Genomic DNA, 18,817 nt, shown 5'->3' on the forward strand with positions numbered 1-18,817 from the left:
TTGTGATTGGTCAAACTATGTGAACTGTGACTACTGCAAGTGCTAAACCATCGCCCAATCAGAGGCTGCCTGTGCGTAGTGGTCGATTTTCCAACGTCCGTACAGGAAAGTTGACCTTAGTTGACAGCTTTCAACCAGGCAACAGCAAGCGTCAGCAGTACACAATGCTCGCAATTGAGACGCGATTCTTCTCTATACTGAGAGAGTCTCGGTGTCTTCGGTGTCAGACACAGGCGGTATGGACCTCGGTGCGGAATAAGAGCACAGCCAGTGCGCCGAAAGATAAACAAGAGAACGTCCAGCCCATTGAACTCGACCGACCGATTGGCCTCCCTTACCCTCCATTACCAGGACAAAATACGGGGATTGATCACCGCTCACTGAGTGAACGGCGCGATGACTTTGTGGACTATCAAAAGCATCTCCAACGCCGGAAAGAATTGTGAGTCTGCAGAAAGAAGTAGGCAGTGGGGAAATTGCTGACGTCTTATTCTCTCCATGACAGGGCGGCGCACCTGGCAAAACCCTACTTCAGAGAATGGACAAACCTGAAATACAACGAAGGAAAGACATTCAGGTCGAATCCTCGGTTATTCAAACATGACAAAGCCTTATTCTTTCCGAACCTTTACGGAATCACGCTAGCATCGCCATCCAAACCGAAAGATACAACAGATATAATAAAAGGAAAGATCTCGGTGGTGAACCTATTCTCAAGTCTGTGGGCAGAGCAACAAGTAGCGACTTTCACAAAACTTGAAAACAATCCGCAACTGCATGAAATGCTCGCTGCCAGCCCGTCTACAACCCAACTTGTCGATATCAATTTGGAAGAGAATAGACTGAAAGCTTGGCTAGTCCGGGTATTCATGGGCAACCTACGACGAAAATTGCCGAGAGAGCAGCATGAGCGGTACTTTCTCGTGCAGAAAGGCATGACGGACGCGATTAAGCAAGCGATTGGAATGCTCAATAGCAAAGTCGGATATGTATATCTTGTGGATGATTACGGTCATATCCGTTGGGCCGGCAGCGGGTCTGCAGATCAGTCAGAGAAGGACTACTTGAATGCAGGGCTTTTGAGGTTGGTTGAGGAGAAGAAAAAGCGGTTGGACGATATTAGTGGTGCATCTGCGACGTCGTCCTTGAAACGAAGGATAGTTACGACACCCAAGGAGACATAGGAATTACAAGGAAAGATAACCTCGCTATGTTCACCCTGGTAGTGCATCGTGATGGAGCGCTGAAATGTGTAATTATAACATTTATGTACAATAGACATATTACTCAAACAGTGATCCGGAAACAAGAGGTCCGCTTGACATAAATAATATTAAAAACCCGTCAACGCCGAACCATGCAAACGATTATATGTCTTTCCAAACAGTAATATATAAAGACGTCGAAAACAAGAAACATCACACAAGCTCCAGAGCCAGCTCAAGAGACACGTCCAGACGTTTTTCTTATCTGAAAAACAACAACATCAAAAAGCAAAACCCGATAAAACAGCCAAGAATAATACCGTCACGTCTCCGTTTTGCACCGATTTTGCCGATCAAGGAATTGACTCCAGGAATCTGTCCTGCGGCACCGACAATACGACGATTAATACTGGCTAGAGTTTCCCGTTGTAAGCCGAAGCTTTCATTAACTGCATAAGCTTGCGATAAAACTCTGTCCATCATATTGTGACTATTGTCGATGCGCCCACGCTCTTCAAGCATGTACTCGGCCTCTGCTGCATGCGGATTGGAGGATCGGTAAGCGTCTATATCGGAACGTACGTTCGAGAGAAGGTTTGCACGGTCACGGGCTTCGGAGATACTTGATGAAAGGCGATTTAGTTCTCGGCGGTGCTCGGATAATACCTCGCGATGGCGGGCCAGGTTGTTTTGTTTGAGGGCGGAAGATGTGAGAGTGGCTTCGGAGTCGAGTAAGCGGGTTAGTTGGCCGATTAAAGATTCGCGCTGGACAAAATGTTAGAACGTGTTATCCAGAAGTTGGGCTTGGGCTCTATGTTAGATACCTTCTCGAGGAGACTCTGAATCTGACCCTCTACCCGTTGCTCTTCCTCCGAGGGTTTCGGAGGCAATTGTGACATTGATGCATATTGTGAATATGTGTGGAAAAGAGACTCAGTCTAAGTATCACATTAGTGATGCGAATATCCTCAAAGGAAGAAGAGGGACAGTACCTGAGTCTCAAGGGACCGGGCTTGCTGGCGTAACTGGGCCCATCCACCGCCGGTTGATGTGGCCATGGTGAGAAGATCGGGATATAGAAGTAAAGCAACAAAGATGGATTTTGGACCTCGCAACTCAACAAAGTAGGAGTATCATTAAATAAGGGTAATTGTAATGTCGATATATCTCATGTCTTCAGAGGCAGCCGCATTATTAGCGGAATGGCTCATGCTCCAACAGAGTGAAGCATCTGAGACGCTGAGTTCGTAAACAGGTTAAACCTGAAGAGGTCTAGACTAATTTCCAATCTGGTAAAGATCGATCCCAAGCCACGGATTTGCTCACGTGATCAGACCTCTAGAGAGAGTTGGCCCAATCGGGGCTAGTCGCACACCGTCCATCTCGCGAAAAACCCTAGTCCCACAACGAGCCCAAAATTGATTGACGACTTGCCATCTTCAATCTTCCAACTCGACAAACTCACGACAAACGACTCGAAGCCGCCAAAATGGTATGTTGAACCTATGCAATTTCTCTTTTTACTGGAAGAAGGGAAATGCTTCCGGCTATCTTTTTTTTTTTTTTTTCGATGCGATTTGGAACGAAAATGTACTAATATGGATTCTTTTTCGATGAAAAACAGTCGAGCGCCAAGGTCAAGACTGCACAGCTCTGGGGAAAGAGCAAGGATGATCTCACCAAGCAGCTCGATGAGTTGAAGACTGAGCTCGGCCAGCTTCGTGTCCAGAAAATCTCTCAGGGTGCTTCTTCCAAGCTCAACAGAATGTACGTTTTTGTCCCGTGTGTTTCGAGTCGATAAAGTACCGTTTCCATCCCGATGAGTTCGCCTGTCTATTCGATGTATGCCGAAACGAGCGAGGGGAATTTTTGATTCCGGAGAGTGGATGATTCAATTCGACTGGGCTGCTATGATTGGAAACGTTCAACCAGCGTCACATAAGTGATAGAGGGAATTTAGTGCAAAGCGCGAATGAAAAAAATTGGAATTGAAATGCATACAACCGATGGAACGGGCGGACATCATCAAATTCACGCAACACGCACAACGACGAATCCAAAAGAAACGAATACTAACTTCTCATCAAATAGCCACGACCTCCGCAAGTCCATTGCCCGCATCTTGACCGTCATCAAGGCCAACCAGCGCGCCCAGCTCCGCCTCTTCTACAAGGGCAAGAAGTACCTCCCTCTCGACCTCCGACCAAAGCAGACTCGTGCCATTCGCCGACGACTCACCAAGCACGAGGCTTCCCTCATCACAGAGAAGCAGCGCAAGAAGAACATCCACTTCCCTCAGAGGAAGTTTGCTGTTAAGGTATGCTCTTCAAGACCTCATGGGCAAAATGCATTTTTCAGGGCTTAGGCTAACTGATGTTCCAATCTACAGGCTTAGATGAAAATATGATTTGCGTGTTCTTGCGTTTTTGATAAAGGGGTGCATGGAAATGGGAATATCATCCTTATGATAATTGGTTCGGAGCCAAAAATTCCAAAAATGAGAAGAAATGGACATGAATCTCTTTTTAAAACAATATCCATTCCTATCAAATAATGAAATCAGACTTCATTATCACTTCTACAAGTCCTCTAGTTCTCTTTTTGAGGGTCGTCTGGGAATATTACAAGGTCTTTGTGGCCATAGATTCCATTTGCCATTCTTATAAATCTCGAATTATTCCTGGAGTAGTAGCCCCACAATATTGCCAAAAATCCGATGAGTGAGCTTCGAGTCATTTCATGGTACATATTTACAGGCTCAACCACTCATGTAGTCATTCATCAACCAACTCGAGGTCCATGTGTTGGCAACGCAGTGCTGGCTGTTGTTGTTGTAGGGGGTCCAGCTTCAAATGTCCACATTCCACCACAAAGACAATTCCGGATAAGTTGCAAACGTAAAGTGAGGTTAAAATATAGCAAGGAACGCGGTGACGAAGGATCACCTGTGACCTCGCAACAACGCACACAGCGTCTTCTCGACGGGGAGGTTATATCCGGCTCGATGGTGTTGTTGTTTGAGTTGAACCCACGCAATGGAACCTTCTTCACGATATCAACGTGTCGCGTCCGTCGATAATGCTCTGTTCGACGATCGTCGCAGACTCCCAACCAACTATAGTCGGTGAGGTAAATGGACATCTGATCAATCTCTGCCTGAACTGCGGGAATTGTCTGTCTGAACAGGCTGACGATAACAGGTATCATGATTGCAGGGATGCGTGAGTTGAGCAAAAGGTCCTTCTCTGGTGTCCGGCGATCGTTATCTCCTAATCCTTGCGCCTGGTAGGCATTCTTAATAGCGGATTCGACTCCATTGAGAAATTTCTCGTACACATTGAATCGAACAGGAGCCTTGTCAATGAGTGTATATAGCTCTTTACTATATGCACGACCATCCCCCGCAAAGGGAGACGCTATACTACTGGTATGTACACCCCGTAGACCCCTACAAACCAGATGCAGAAAAGCTCGGGACATGCTAGCCAAGACAAGATTCAACGACAAAGACGAGGTCGTTTTTACTTTTGGGTCGTTAGTGAGCTTTAGTGACAGTGGAGATAGAATAGTCATACTCACCCTTCTGTGCAAGTGCTTCCTTGTCATCAAGAACAGGTTCGAACTCTTTAGCAAGGGCAAATAAGTCGTCCAATAGATATTGGGTGAAATCCAGTGCCCACTTCGTATTACCGTATACCATCTGTAGGACATCTATTTGAGAGGTTTAGTATACCTTTGCAAGTACTGAGAAGATGTATGAGCACGCACCATGGTCTAGTGTCTCATTCTCTTTTGGTGCCTTACTATATGAAAAGAAAAAGGCAAAGAGAAGTGATGCATGGCGCAAATGAAGAATGGCCCAAGGCACGGACGACGGCAGCCCACGAGGAGTGTAGGAACTTTGAAAGCCGAGAGCGGCTTGAAGGCTCAAACAGCGAGGGACATATGGATTCTGCATAGGTTTTTCCTGTTCCACTGAAAAGTTGCAGTTGATGGGTAGAGCTCGGTACACTTCATTGACGAAAACATTTTGTGCCTCTGTCTGGATTAGTATGCAAAGGGATTCCAGGTCATGTGGTGGAAGCTTACCGCTAGATAGCTGACTAGATATTGTTACCAGCAAATCATCCGTATTATATTCGATAGCGCACCCTCGACAGAAAGCCAGTGATAACGCTATAATTCCTATTGAGTTCTTACCTGACCTGAAATTAGCTCGAATACGAAATATGATGAGGACGGGTCATAGACATGGTGGGAGTGCGTACCATCATGTAAATCACCTTCGGGCTCAAAGTTATAGTTGGCTATCCTAAGCTGAGCCTGCCAGTCCGTATCAAGAACCACGGCAAGACAACCATTTGGCGAGAAACAGATATTCAGCCCTAATAGGGTTAGAAGTTAAAGCAGGAGACATGCTTGGGACCATACCTGGCGCTTCAACAGGGAAGCGGAATCCAGCTTGAGCCATACTAGTCACTGCATTGAGATCACCGCCTTCAGTAAATTGAGACATGCTTCTGGGATCAAAGATTGAGATCGAGCTGTCATCGTGTGTTATCGCCAGGACGTTTCCAAACTCGACGTGGTCGATGGAGACTACATGCTTATCGAAATGAATGTCTTCTAGCCGTCGAATCTCTAGTTTCGTCTGCTATTATTAGCACCTGGCAAGTCAATATAACCGGTGAGAGAGAGATTTGCTTTACCCTTTGCTGCCCATTGGCCCTTTTTGATACTAATTCTTCAAAAACGGGGTGCAGATTTAAGGTAGAAGTTTCCAGCTGCCACCTTACCATTACTGATGCAGGTTGTTGGGTATCATGACCTGCACTGTTAATTGGGCTTGAGTACACTGCCAATATCCATGGGGCTGATGTGGTAGCCCCTGTATTGTCAGATTGTCCTGAAACAAGCTCTAGATTAGTTAATTGGTATGAGAAGCTCTGCCCGGGGACTATATTCGGGAGATCATCAGCTTGATCTTTACTGAAGCTGAAAACTCTTCCAGGAACTTCAGTCTTGCAGTGGCTGATGCGGATGGAAGGAACCGGGAAGTGCACGACTCCGGCCTGCCTCTGCTGTGCTGGATCCCATTGGGGTGGGTTCCACATAATCTGTACTCTGAAAAGACTGAGTTTCCCCGAAAACGAGTGAGTAGCAACGAGAATACCATCTATATGGCGAAATGTTAGTGCCAAGTGCACAAGGAGTAGATAGATCCAAGGACAAGAAGTGGTTTAGTACGTACTTGGAGAAGGTAAACAGGCAGCATGGGTAAGGATGCTGTCAGATTGGTTAGTCGTCTTTAATTCAGCAGAAACCTCTGCCCATCTCTGGTCAGGGTTCTGATAAAGTAACCTCATAATTCCGTTTCGAGTAAAACAAATAAGCGCCGGCTTGCCCGCCGGATGGAAAGGCCCAATGGGCTTACGCCGGAAGGCTGAATAGCCCCATCGCACATCCACCTTTGCTGCTTGATGGAATGCATGCACCTGTATGTATTCGAGTAAGCTAGAGATCACAGAAAGTGGCGTGAAAAGATGAATCACGTACAGCCCGGTTTGAGTTCATCCACATCATGCCAACGACCTGGGCGCCGTCGTCGGGAGGATCGACCACAGTTTGACGGCTAATGGCAAGGTTGTTCAGGGCTGTTGGGATTGACAGTATGGAAATACGTCCCGAGGCATCAAGCACAGCCAGGTCGGAGCCAGTTTCGTTCCAGCAAAGGTGAAGCAGTTGCTGACCCAGGTGGAGTTGGGCAATCTGATTTTGGGGGTACTCATCACTCAACCCCCATTTGCCATCCGTGGGATTGCATGCCAGATGGCGGACTATGACTTGCAGACCATCCTGCGAGATGTATGCAATACATCCTAGTCTCGACCAAGCAATTTTCCTTGTTGCTGTCAGTAGCTGATCGTAAGTAATCTAAGCTTAATTGATAATAACCTAACTCACCGGCAGCATCCCAGTAGACGCATTTCATCGAGATGTTGAGCCAGGCCCTTGGTTGGCTGGGCGGTGGCCAAGCCCAGGTCCAGAGAGTTGGGATCTCCGAAGAGATCGTCCACGTCTAGTCCCTCCTCCATGATCAAAGGCATCACGCCGGAAACACGGCCCTATCGACTAGCAAAAGCCGAGGGATAAACCAATATCAGTCGGCTATAATCGAGGGAGTTATGTTAGAGCAGGATTTGCATGCCCCAGCTTGCAAAAACATCAGGATGAGAAGAGCATCTGTCTATGTCTTTAACCATGTAGCCAAGTCCCAAGGAGTCTCATATACTCCCCGAAGCTCCGATGTTTGTTGAGTCAACGGAGGAGTATCGGTCTGATAGTGATCTCGGTGTGCGGAGAACCAAGAATGAGTGTCGACTGACTGTGGTCAAGCTCGCCTGATAGATGAGAGGTCATAGAGTTGTAGAAACAGATTGAATTCACGTGGGTGGAAGGTGCCAACCCAGCTTCAGGAAGATGACAGTCCGATTTGGCGCTAGACCCGAACGGACCACGAGAACAGAAGCAGCACGTGACCTTGCATGCCAAGACGAAGCCGTATCCCCGCCAACCAGATGGACAATACACGATTGATACATACTTTACGCCATTGTTACCAGGACAAACACTTATCATGAGGAGAAACGAAGGCAACGGTGACTGTCTGGGTACTTCAACCAAGTCAAATCCACATTTGCCATAATAGCATCCTGTATATTGAGTATCTGCTCGTTATGTGCGCTGTACTCCGTATCGAATGAATAGAAACTGGTAACGCGGCTAGTGCTGCACGATGGAGAACCGCGCCTGTAACAGACCATACAACATCGCGGGAAAATTCTGATTGCCATTGGCTCAGCCAGATTGGCTGCAAGCATTCCAGACAGCTTCCATCCAACATGAGATACTTACTACATAGTACAGTAGGACTACAGGCACCCCTGCATATGATCACAGTGCGTAGTGGTAGGCTGCTCGGAACACGTAGTTAGTAGAAGATCTTGCGTCTTGGAGAATTCCTCGCTTAAGCGACCTCGGGAAACAGCGCAGCGTTCCATCTGTCGGTGCTTGAATCTGCCTGTCTTCCAGCGGGTCAAAATAAACAAAACTTTTCTTCCATTAGATCATCTCTCTCCCAAGTTCCCATCCGGTCCACGCACACTAACGTTTCGCAGTGCTTGTAGCCGCCCCCTCCCCCCGGGAAAGGCAAACAGGGCATCTCTCTTCTTCACGCCGGTTCCCTTGTTGTCGCTCTTACAACTCCTCTGCTTCCACCCATCCACGCCAATTTCCTCTTCTCTTTCTTCTCCAACACGTCCCACGCCATCAATTGCTGGTTTTTATTTTACAGCAACATACTGGATTACTTTTGCTGCATCCGTTCCAAAATCAATGCTACTCTGATAATATTAACACTACCAACACACGTCTACCGATTTATCCCCTGCGCAAGGAGGGAAAAGGGCGTGAAGTGTCTTACACTGCCTCCCCTCTCCGTCTCGTGAGGAGGACGACCATGGCCGAATCTGCCAGCCTCCCGACCCTAACCATGGCCATGGACCACGAGTCCTCCGATTACAGCTACATCTCCGACTCTTCAGGGATATCTGACTTGAGCTCGCCTCCCGACTCGCCGCAGCCGCCGTCAGAGTGCTATCCATCACCACCGCCGACGCAGGACGACCAGGAGAAGCGCGCCCGAGCTTCGTCGGAGCCCGCCAAGAAACGACGGCGCGTGGGTCCACCGCCGCGTTCAACGGAGCATCTGGACTTGACCAATCCGGAAAGGCTTCCCTACGCTGACCAGCTGCCCCAGATCAACCTGCTCACCAAGACCCTAAGATCGCACCGCAAGATTGTCGTTATTGCTGGTGCTGGTATCTCAACGTCTGCCGGTAGTAAGTCATTTATCTACTATCTACTAATGTATCTCGCTGTATTGGTAGTCTGCGCGCTAACACATGACAGTCCCCGACTTTCGCTCAGCAGACGGTCTGTTTAAATCCGTTCAAAAGAAACACAATTTAAAAGCATCGGGCAAGCTACTATTCGATGCTGCCGTCTACCGCGATGAATCTCTCACAGCTTCCTTCCACGATATGGTGCGGGAACTTTCCAAAGAAGCCGCCGATTCACAACCCACAGCCTTTCACCACATGCTAGCTCGAATGGCTCAGGACAATCGCTTGTCGCGTCTCTATACTCAGAATATTGACTGTATCGAGTCTTCACTACCGCCCCTACTGACTCAGGTTCCTCTACCTTCGAAGGCTCCCTGGCCCCGCTGCATCCAGCTTCATGGTAGTCTTGATAAAATGGTCTGCCAGAAATGTCGTCATCTCGCCGAATTCGACAGAAACCTCTTTGACGGTCCTGAACCGCCTGCTTGTCCCGCCTGCACCGAAACGGACGACTTGCGCACGACAACAGGTCAACGCAGTCACGGCGTAGGCAAGATGCGCCCGCGCATTGTATTGTACAACGAACACAACCCCGACGAGGAAGCGATTGCGGCTGTGATGAATTCCGACATCCGATCCCGTCCAGATACAGTGATTGTCGTCGGAACCAGTCTGAAGATACCCGGTGTGCGACGTCTTGTCAAGAGTCTATGCAAGGTTGTCCGTAGTCGGCGCAATGGAATCGCCATGTGGATTAACAACGAGCCTCCTGTCGGTAAGGAATTTGAAGATTGCTGGGATTTGATCGTTAAGGGGAATTGTGAGGAAGTGGCACGATTGGCCGGACTGAAGAAGTGGGATGATAACACGCCTCCCATTTTCGACGAGTGCCGTGATATGGACTTTGAACGGGCTAAGAGGGAGAATTCTGTCTCTGTTGTGGTTCAGACGCCAAGTAAAAAGAGAACCATTGATGCTGGTGTCCTTACTCCGGTCTCGAACAATGACGAGAGCGGTACAGAACAGCCGAAAAAGACACTCGCCAATCCTGCAAGCAAAGGAAGGAAACTGACGGACGTTTTGGGCAAGCCTGTCAATCAGAAAAGACCGGTGGCGAAGAAACCTGCGGCCAAAAACCCTGCAGCAAACGCGTCCAAGAAGCCAGGACGGCCTCCCAGGGAACAATCAGCGAAGATTAACAAGTACACCAAGGTCACCAAAGGCGCAAAGACCGCACCTGTCAAACAAATCAAGAACGAAAAGGATGACTCGCACAACCCCATGAAGAATGTGGCTGCAAACATCCTCTTTCCCGGCCTAGTCAACAGACATTCTGAAGCGAAACCTGCTTCAGGGACCATATCTCCCAAAGGAGTGCCGAACGGATACGCGGCGCTCATTGATTGATCATTTTGCCTAATACCCTTTTTACGTTCCATCGACCTATGTCTTGACAGTTATTCTTACGAACGTCCTATTCAAGCATCATGGTTTGATGATACCAGAATAGACCTAGTACACATTGCATACGGCGGCGTTATTAGTGGTTAATGTACAATGACCCCGGGTCTTTGATTTTAGATCAATCTGGCTTATCCAAGGCGTTTCTCAGGAAAGGGTTCATCCTGGTCTGTATTTCTCCGTTAACAGGCTGACTGGCGTTTTAAAATGGTTGGGGGTTACACTTTGAGAGGATATTTCTACGATACATACATAATATGTGTTATCCGTTTATTTCAATTCAATATCCTATCGTTACCTCTGTCTGTCCTATTGAGCGTAACCGGTACAAGTAGTCAGACAAATCCAAGAGTTCAAAAGTCGATACTTTGCATTAACAATCTTGTCACCGGTTACTCTGAGATACTTTTTAGTAGTAGTACTGAAGTCAAATTAATGATACTCAATTTTGTTTAAATCGTTGTGATCAGTGTAATCTTTTGAGAGCTACAGCTGATTTATCCTTTTGGTCTCTTATCGCATCCACGTGCTTATTTCTGGCCATCTAAAATAATTATCCACCGCGCCCAATTCGCGTCAAACTTACTTGTCTATCCCACTTTGCTTCTTATTTCCCGAATTACTTGCCTGAGGTATTTATAAAGAATTCTAATTTCGGTATATTAGAAATCGTCCTCCGATCAGAGTGTTGAGTTCGGATTCTGTCTCTGTTACCATCTCGTACGAAATCTTGAGCGCGACGAGACGCGCGACTGGCAATAATGCCACCACGAAAATCGACATCCTCTATCCCACCCACCGATAATGAAGATGCCGGCAGTCCTACGAGCGCAGCAGCAGCAGGCACACAAATGACAGAGCAGCAGATCAAAGCTCAATCGGATGGTGTCAGCGTGGAGGTATTTTCTTCCCTCTATTGTAACTACGTGTAGTATATGCTGATAGACAAAAACAAGGACCTTCTTCTTCCACGTGCAGTAACGCAACGACTCGCAAAAAGCGTACTACCACCTGACACGGCGATCCAAAAGGATGCGTTGTTGGCTATTCAAAAGGCAGCTACAGTGTTTGTGTCGTATTTATCTTCTCAGTACGTCCTAGACTTGGGTTTGTCTTATTCAAGACGAGAGAACAGAATGACTAACTGAATCCGGTGATTAGCGCAAATGAAGCCACCCTCAAACGCACTCTTGCTCCATCAGACGTGTTAAACGCACTATCAGAACTGGAATTCGACTCGTTTAAACACCAGCTTGAACGAGAATTAGATGCGCATAATGAAGCACTCGCGGACAAAAAGAAAGCTCTGAAGGATAGGAAAGCTGCTACCACGCAGACTGAATCGAAAGATGGAGACGACGTATCAGTCGTACCTCCTGCAGTTGGAGATGTCCAGAAAGAGAAGAAAGACGCCACGACGACGACGCCGCCGTCGTCCACACTCAAGGGAAATAAACGTATAAAGAGGGATAGTGCCGGAAACGAAAAAGTCGAGAACTCGCCAAATGATGACACAGACGTTGACGAAGATGAGATTGAAGAAGATGACGTCGAAGAAGAGGAGGCCGAGGACGAGGAAGTTGAAGAGGAGGAAGAGGAAGACGATGAAACGCAAGAAGCAGAGGATCTTGATCGTGTTGAGGATTTGGATGGGAAGATGCAAGCAGACTATGATGATAGTGGTAGTGATGACGAGGATAGTGGGCCGGCAGCACAGCTACGCTCGACTATGGGATTTGGTTGATGAGCTGCCGTCCCCAGTTCAGTCCGAGTTCAGGAAATTGGTTAGTCTTGCCTACAGGACGGATGTATTATTAATAGCATCGGGGTTATGGTACAAAGGGGAAAGCTTTTGGAATTATCTATCATGAGTATATCCATTTAACAGAAATGATAAGAACACCTTTACGCCATGATTCCAATCGTTCAATCAAATCAAGGGGAATCTTTTACTCGTCACTTTCACCATTGCCCCAGAGCCCTTCAATATTGAACTCCTTGGCCCATTCTGTGACAATCTCCTTGACATCCGCAGAAGGACCATTATCTCCTGCAGCTGCAGCGTCAGAAGAGGCAGCAGTATTGACGCCCGCAACAGCCAAAACAGGCGGTTCAAGCCAACCCTGAATTCGCCCATCGCGCCAGTCGGTAATGACAGCCATAGCTGCACTTTGTACATTGGGGACACCTCCTTTACCGAGCCGGCCACGGTTACGAGCCACCTGGATCAAGAAGTCCGTCGTCTTGTCTCCGCCGTTCATCGGGAATAATGAATTGATACCGTAGAGACTGAGCATTTTCTGGAACAATGTTTCGCTAGCCGATAGACGTTTGAGGAGGAGGTTGACGGCGGGAACGGGATCGGTGATTTGTTTAGGAGGAACAGCATTCAATAGCACCAAACGAGCTTCATCGTTCTCTTTCTTTTTCTTGGATTTGTTGCTCGATGTATTCGGGAAGACGATACCGGGTGAATCGATAAGTTTCAACTTGCTATCCAATTTGACTTCTCGAAGACTCGTTGTCACGCCCGCTTCGGCTCCCGTTGGGCAGGCATTGCTACGTCCTCGATTGAGACGGGCTGTGAGCGCATTGATAACAGACGATTTGCCGACGTTGGGATATCCAATGACACCGACGGATATGGCTCGTTTCAATTGAGAAGTTTGCGAATATGACTTGAGTGCTTTGAATAATGTCTCGGATGTACCTTTCACCGTCAATTGTTTGTGATCAAAGCTGTGCGCATTGGGTGCGCCGTTAGAGGCCTTGAGAGGAAGAGTGGGGAAATATCGTCGGAGATGAATTAACCATCCCTTGAGCACGGCTGGGGGTACGAGGTCGATCTTGTTGAGGATGAGAATCAATCGTTTTGAGCCTCCCTCTGCGGCCATGATTTCACGCTCTACGTCCTTGGATCGTGTGCCTTCGGGGTCTCGCGCATCGAGTACGTAAAGAATGACATCTGCTGCAGCCGCGACCTGTTTGAAGACCTTGTCAAATGCCCGGCGCGAACTTTCCTTTGATGACACCTGTGACGAAATGGTGGGAATATCAACTTGTCCAGACAATGAGACTCCTCCATCTTCGCCGTCTTGCTCCATACGGTCTTCGTCTTCGTCCTCGTCATCGTCGTCGTAGCTCATCTCATCATCTTCATTTTCTTCCTCGTATTCAGCAGCCCTGGCTCGCGCAGACGCAAGTAGCGCAGCCATGGGGTTCTGATCCTCTCCATCTTCATCCATTCCATCAATATCAACATCCTCATCTTCAAGGTCAATATCATCAATGATTTCATCATCTTCGTCCTCATCATCGGCAGTTTCAATTCCGGCAGCTTTCTTTTCGGCTTTGCGACGCTCCCGAGCCTCTTCACGGATACGTAATTGTTCTTCTTGTTTTTGTCGCTTCTTTTCTTCAATCTCTGCAAGGATCTTGTCTTTGTATGGGAATAAATTGGGAATGCCAGGATCTTTCTTGATCTTTGATCGCCATGTCGGGTCCTATAAAAAGACTTATATCAGCACTATGTTCGGGTTTGAAGCTTTTTCTGCCCTGAGATATACCTTCTTAGCTTGTTTTCTTAATTTCCTCTGCTTTGCAGCGCCGGCCTTTTCGATCTTGTGTCGCAGTCGAACGGGCGTCCGCTTGGACTTTTTACCTGCGAATATATCAGCTTGAATATCCTTGCTAAACATCAGTCATAGCGACTCGACATACCTAGCTTCACCATCTTGAATTATAAAACTTCTCCAATGTCAAAATAGACGTAGAGGGTTGAATAAAAAGATTCCCTCTTATCACCGACAACACTAATTTTTTTTCTTGGGTCAAATCAACCAATTGTGGAGCGCCAAGATCTCACCCACGTTAAGATAAGGAACATCTTATCGCCGACATCCGTGGTATCATCACCGAGGGGCATACATTTCTTAATTCGATCTCCCTCTTGTACAGGTGTCTTGTACAGCGCAATGGCTACTACAACTCACGGATCCTATACGGGATCTTCACAGATTCACTCGTTTGATGGCCTCTTGTTTGACTTTGACGGGACAATAATCGATTCTACGGATGGTATGTAAATCTTCGAGGCTTATGGAGAATTGGCATTTAAGAGATTGATAGCCGTGATTTAGCTAACAACGATCATTTGACTGTGTTCAGCTATTGTCAAGCATTGGCAAGAGTTAGTACAGCACCTGTATATATTTGTCAACTGATCTCATCATTTTTGCTATATAGGCTAGGCAAAGAATTGGGCGTAGACCCGGAAGCCATCCTTGCTACTTCCCATGGAAGGAGAAGCATTGACACTCTGGCTCTTTACGATAAGACCAAAGCCAATTGGAAGTGTATGTTGTCCTTCTTACTACTCGACCACCAACCATGTTAACGCTGAAAAGATGTCAGCGCGATTGAAGGGGCTCTGCCACGAAAGTACGGCAAGGATGCTACCGAATTACCTGGAGCACGAGATCTTCTCAATCAACTAGTTGAAGCCAATGCTCCGTGGGCAGTCGTCACCTCAGGAACTCGAGCATTAGTTACCGGCTGGCTCGAAGTTCTCAAACTAGGCCACCCAAAACATCTTGTCGTGGCCGAGGATGTAGAACAAGGTAAACCCGACCCGCAATGCTACCAACTCGGCCGTTCGAAACTCAGCGAGGATGTGGGCTTTCCATCAGACTCGACCAACATGCTGGTCGTCGAGGATGCTCCGTCTGGCATCAAGGCTGGCAAAGCCGCTGGGTTCAAGGTCCTTGCTCTTGAGACAACACATACTATCCAGCAACTCAAGGATGCGGGAGCGGATTGGATTGTGAAGGACTTGAGAAGTGTGCAATTCAAGTCGTGGAGTCAGCGGGGTAAGGTGGAAATTGAAGTCAGGGACACGCTCCAGTCATGATGGCGAGCGCATGTGGGAGGAATGGCAATCAAGTGGTCCATGACTCCGCTGAAATAAAAAAGAATGACAAGTTGTTTGTTTTGCGTCGAGGTTGGCATGTCTGCAAATAGATTAGAACGATACATACATGTAAGAAATATGACAAAGACGATGTGGTACGTGACCTTAGGTCGTGGGCAACCGGTTCATTAAGATCCAGTACCTACCTAGACAGGTACTAGGCATCATCACACGTAGATTGATGTGCGTAGTACTTGGTGGCATCCATGGATACGCTACGACACGCCTCAAGCCCAGCAACAAACAGCGAACGTGCAGAGATCGATTGACAGCTCGGTCCAAAGGAAACAATCAATGAAGAAAGTGAGATGGTTCAAGTAGAACGTGACGTGATGTCATGTGTAGTGGCTACTTTGCACCTTCCTAATCGATCCTGCCTGAATGATTACTCAACTACCTAGGTATGTCTCGACTCAGGAGACAAAAATATGGACGCAACAAGTAGCAACATATTTTCCTCCGTTTGGTGCCTCACATGCGAGTGAATTGGTCTGCATCTCGAGCAGAACAACACACCAAGTGTTTGACAGCTGCATGCGAGCCCCCGTCCATTCGGAAACTGACGGTCCGCTCTGGTCCAACAACTGGAAATGGATCTTCAGTCTATTCGCCCTGTTTTCTGATGATAATGAATGATGATGGATGCTGATCCTCAAGCAACGAGCGCGTGATGGTTAGAGTTGACGTGCAGCTGTGGAGAACGCTGCGTACTGTACTCTTCCAGTCTCCAAAAGAGGCATGCTAACAAGACGGTACCTAAACAGGGGACTGCTCATATTCGCAACGTCAAACTTGGGCACGGAAAAGGTTCACTCGATCCGTGTGTAGATCTAGATCAACTGTGGCTCTTCCGATGATGAACTTATAGAGTCAGGGACCTCGACTCGGAGAGAATACCATCGGGGGGTTCGCATCGAATTGACTTCACCTGCCACTCAATTCGCACCTGGTTGTTTTTCATATCATCAGCAGTGCTTGATTCGTTGACGGATAGTATTTTCGACTGCCGAGCTAGCTCGCTCAACTGTGTGTAACTTGTTTGCATCCTTACTGCTGCAAGGATGCACGGGCCATCATTTCACGTTTGCTGGCTTGGCTGTCCCCTGATCTCGCTCGATGAACCTGAAAAAAAAGGAGTAAAAAATAGAGACCGAAAAATAAAGTGGAGAGATGGCGGGCCACTCAGTTTGGCGTCCGTATCCAGCCAGATGCAGGACGCATGCGCATCATCATATGTGTACGCTACGTATCGACGCACGTACTCGGAAAAGTAAATAAGCTGGGCCGATACGACTGGTCGTTAGGCTCAGGTTCGGTCTCGGTGTGGAGACTCGGTACGAATCTCTGTGGCGAACACTGTAAGGGGGTCATTGTGTACGAATGGTTCCGCACGGGTTCGTATATCCTGAAGGATGGAGCCGTATACGGACTTTCTTAGCTACCTACAATCGACGGCAATTTGACGGTGCAGAGCCGTTTAGGTACGATCAGGATGTACGGAGCTGGAGCACCTATGGTATCACGATCACCGAGTCGTCGTTGACAGTTGGTCTATGCTTTGGGCTTAAGCAGGGAGGGAGACGGGTGATCTCCAGGCTTAAAACCTGCATCTCGGGTTTAAGTAGGGAATGTACTCCGTACTTTGCCGATGTCAGCTATCTAGATGCTAGACATGTACCTATTCTAGTTGCTACTCCCTGGATAAGGTTTGCGTGCAAACCCAAGAGCCTGAGTCTACGGTGGCCACGGCAAGAAGAATGTGCTCAAAGCTGGCCGTATCGATCGTACGTCGTGGTGATGGGATAACGTTGGGGATGGTGGCGTGGTATATTTTCTTTTTGCGCAGTCATCGACCATGGCGATCACTGCTCAGGATCTAAACTGGGATAAGGCCATCTATCATCCTCCATCTTTGCTTTTTCCTCATCTTGATGTACTGGCCATTGCGCCGTACTAACATGGTGATCATGATTTGCAACGCATGCAGTGACTTGAGTGATGCGCAAGCACGATGCCTGAGGCAAACCGTCAACTGATCAATCAGGATGCAGCATTGGCCGCCGGGTCCAAAGATCCAAAATTCGGGGAGGATTTGGTGGCATGGCTCGAGCTTCTCTCTTTGCTTTTTCCCCTTTTTCCTTTTTCTGATTGACAGGACATTTCAGGCTCCACACAGTGATAGGGGCGATCCTTTGTAGGGCGGCTCTCGATAGCGAACGATTCAGAGGTGGTCACGGAGCGGCGAGTCAGTCAATTTGGGATTGGGCTGCTCGTCAGTCGCATTCAGAGCATTGATGATGGACGTATGACCGACGTTGTGACGAGCTCTGTCTGTACGAGTAACTTGTATGTACGCCGTATCGAGTACCGTATTTACCTGTAATACTCCATACGCCATGCGTACGATAGTACGGCGTACCTTGCCTATCCCTTTGCTCGTTGCTCTTGTTTGTTAAGTTACCTGCTACGGAGTACGTTGACGGCCCTGCCCGCATAAGAGCCACTGCGAAAGACTTCAGACAGAAGGCCCGAACCCATCCAGCGCAAACCACACTCGAAACACGGGGGATCTACGGATCATCGTTCCTCGATTTAGCGCGAGTGCCATAACATGATGAGCTCTAGGGGAATGACAAATCTCTAGCGTTCGTGGCCGGGGTAGCTCAGGCTAAAGCATAGTTAATCGGTGACCATCAACTTAGTCTCCTTTTGTGAATCTTGATGTCAGTTGACAGCCTGGAAGGCTGAAGCTAAAAGTAAGAAAGCGACAGTAATAACCGTATAGGGTTTAGGTCGACTAGGTATATAGACTTGATTTTTGAGTTAATTTAGGCGTGGTCCAGCCTCATACGGAGTATTTACTACGTATCCCATAAAAAGGGAACTTCCCTTGAAGAACTGGACACAAGCTACGAGTCTACGACGGGTTTATCGGGAGATCTTCTGCGTCACAGGTTTCGAATGTTCCATATCTGAATAAAAAGGTTGCACACTGGCTGGCGTATGGTAAGGTAAGACATTTGTCCTTGCTTCTGCCGTTGATCGACACTGATCTGATAGACTATTGATCTTTAGCTTCGCAGTGGCTTGCGGAGGATATCCGAGATGTTGGTACGGAGTAGACAGATGTATTTTATTTTTTTTTATATCCAGGGTTTATGCACGGCAAAAGGTACAACTGCATTTGGATGATTGGATGGGTCAATTTCACCTTTTGACAGGCTCGATTGACAATCGGTCAGTCACAGTAACACAGCCGCTGTCGCTTTTTTCTTACT

At 47.7% G+C, this 18,817-nt stretch overlaps 8 protein-coding genes across 8 annotated transcripts, besides 3 other annotated features; 5 read left to right on the forward strand and 3 right to left on the reverse strand.

Moving 5' to 3' along the window:
- Nucleotides 1-122: 122 nt before the first annotated feature.
- On the forward strand, nt 123-1,470 carry TSTA_074710 (F1F0 ATP synthase assembly protein Atp10, putative). Its single transcript, XM_002341438.1, has 2 exons — nt 123-442; nt 506-1,470. The coding sequence occupies exons 1-2, from the start codon at nt 165-167 to the stop codon at nt 1,182-1,184; spliced, it is 957 nt and encodes a 318-aa protein (XP_002341479.1). The 5' UTR covers nt 123-164; the 3' UTR covers nt 1,185-1,470.
- TSTA_074720 (vesicle transport v-SNARE protein Gos1, putative) lies at nt 526-2,421 on the reverse strand. Its single transcript, XM_002341439.1, has 3 exons — nt 2,198-2,421; nt 2,030-2,143; nt 526-1,970 (listed from the first exon to the last, which is right to left on the reverse strand). Exons 1-3 carry the CDS (start codon nt 2,261-2,263, stop codon nt 1,467-1,469), a joined length of 684 nt encoding a protein of 227 aa, XP_002341480.1. The 5' UTR covers nt 2,264-2,421; the 3' UTR covers nt 526-1,466.
- A 219-nt stretch (nt 2,422-2,640) lies between these two features.
- On the forward strand, nt 2,641-3,847 carry TSTA_074730 (60S ribosomal protein L35). Its single transcript, XM_002341440.1, has 4 exons — nt 2,641-2,697; nt 2,830-2,972; nt 3,297-3,522; nt 3,595-3,847. Exons 1-4 carry the CDS (start codon nt 2,695-2,697, stop codon nt 3,598-3,600), a joined length of 378 nt encoding a protein of 125 aa, XP_002341481.1. The 5' UTR covers nt 2,641-2,694; the 3' UTR covers nt 3,601-3,847.
- An 8-nt stretch (nt 3,848-3,855) lies between these two features.
- On the reverse strand, nt 3,856-7,312 carry TSTA_074740 (RNA polymerase II Mediator complex subunit Sin4, putative; the record flags this gene model as incomplete). Its single annotated transcript, XM_002341441.1, has 10 exons — nt 3,856-4,729; nt 4,785-4,916; nt 4,974-5,243; nt 5,295-5,405; nt 5,474-5,590; nt 5,637-5,856; nt 5,915-6,381; nt 6,457-6,700; nt 6,762-7,107; nt 7,170-7,312. The coding sequence occupies 10 exons, from the start codon at nt 7,310-7,312 to the stop codon at nt 3,987-3,989; spliced, it is 2,793 nt and encodes a 930-aa protein (XP_002341482.1). The 3' UTR covers nt 3,856-3,986.
- Nucleotides 7,313-8,365: 1,053 nt separating this feature from the next.
- TSTA_074750 (SIR2 family histone deacetylase (Hst4), putative) lies at nt 8,366-10,942 on the forward strand. Its single transcript, XM_002341442.1, has 2 exons — nt 8,366-9,106; nt 9,177-10,942. Exons 1-2 carry the CDS (start codon nt 8,725-8,727, stop codon nt 10,514-10,516), a joined length of 1,722 nt encoding a protein of 573 aa, XP_002341483.1. The 5' UTR covers nt 8,366-8,724; the 3' UTR covers nt 10,517-10,942.
- Nucleotides 10,943-11,132: 190 nt separating this feature from the next.
- Nucleotides 11,133-12,314, forward strand: TSTA_074760 (CBF/NF-Y family transcription factor, putative; the record flags this gene model as incomplete). Its single annotated transcript, XM_002341443.1, has 3 exons — nt 11,133-11,469; nt 11,527-11,660; nt 11,732-12,314. Exons 1-3 carry the CDS (start codon nt 11,332-11,334, stop codon nt 12,312-12,314), a joined length of 855 nt encoding a protein of 284 aa, XP_002341484.1. The 5' UTR covers nt 11,133-11,331.
- TSTA_074770 (GTP binding protein, putative) lies at nt 12,042-14,324 on the reverse strand. Its single transcript, XM_002341444.1, has 3 exons — nt 14,291-14,324; nt 14,137-14,231; nt 12,042-14,073 (listed from the first exon to the last, which is right to left on the reverse strand). The coding sequence occupies exons 1-3, from the start codon at nt 14,301-14,303 to the stop codon at nt 12,520-12,522; spliced, it is 1,662 nt and encodes a 553-aa protein (XP_002341485.1). The 5' UTR covers nt 14,304-14,324; the 3' UTR covers nt 12,042-12,519.
- Nucleotides 12,093-12,196: a sequence feature (GA-rich).
- Nucleotides 13,678-13,742: a microsatellite.
- Nucleotides 13,795-13,887: a microsatellite.
- Nucleotides 14,325-14,521: 197 nt separating the features above from the next.
- TSTA_074780 (glycerol-3-phosphate phosphatase (GppA), putative) lies at nt 14,522-15,801 on the forward strand. Its single transcript, XM_002341445.1, has 4 exons — nt 14,522-14,647; nt 14,738-14,759; nt 14,816-14,925; nt 14,977-15,801. Exons 1-4 carry the CDS (start codon nt 14,545-14,547, stop codon nt 15,477-15,479), a joined length of 738 nt encoding a protein of 245 aa, XP_002341486.1. The 5' UTR covers nt 14,522-14,544; the 3' UTR covers nt 15,480-15,801.
- The last annotated feature ends 3,016 nt before the right edge of the window (nt 15,802-18,817 follow it).

The sequence above is a fragment of the Talaromyces stipitatus genome, genomic scaffold (assembly GCF_000003125.1).
Source record: "Talaromyces stipitatus ATCC 10500 scf_1105507295523 genomic scaffold, whole genome shotgun sequence".
Classification (NCBI taxonomy): Eukaryota; Fungi; Ascomycota; class Eurotiomycetes; order Eurotiales; family Trichocomaceae; genus Talaromyces; species Talaromyces stipitatus.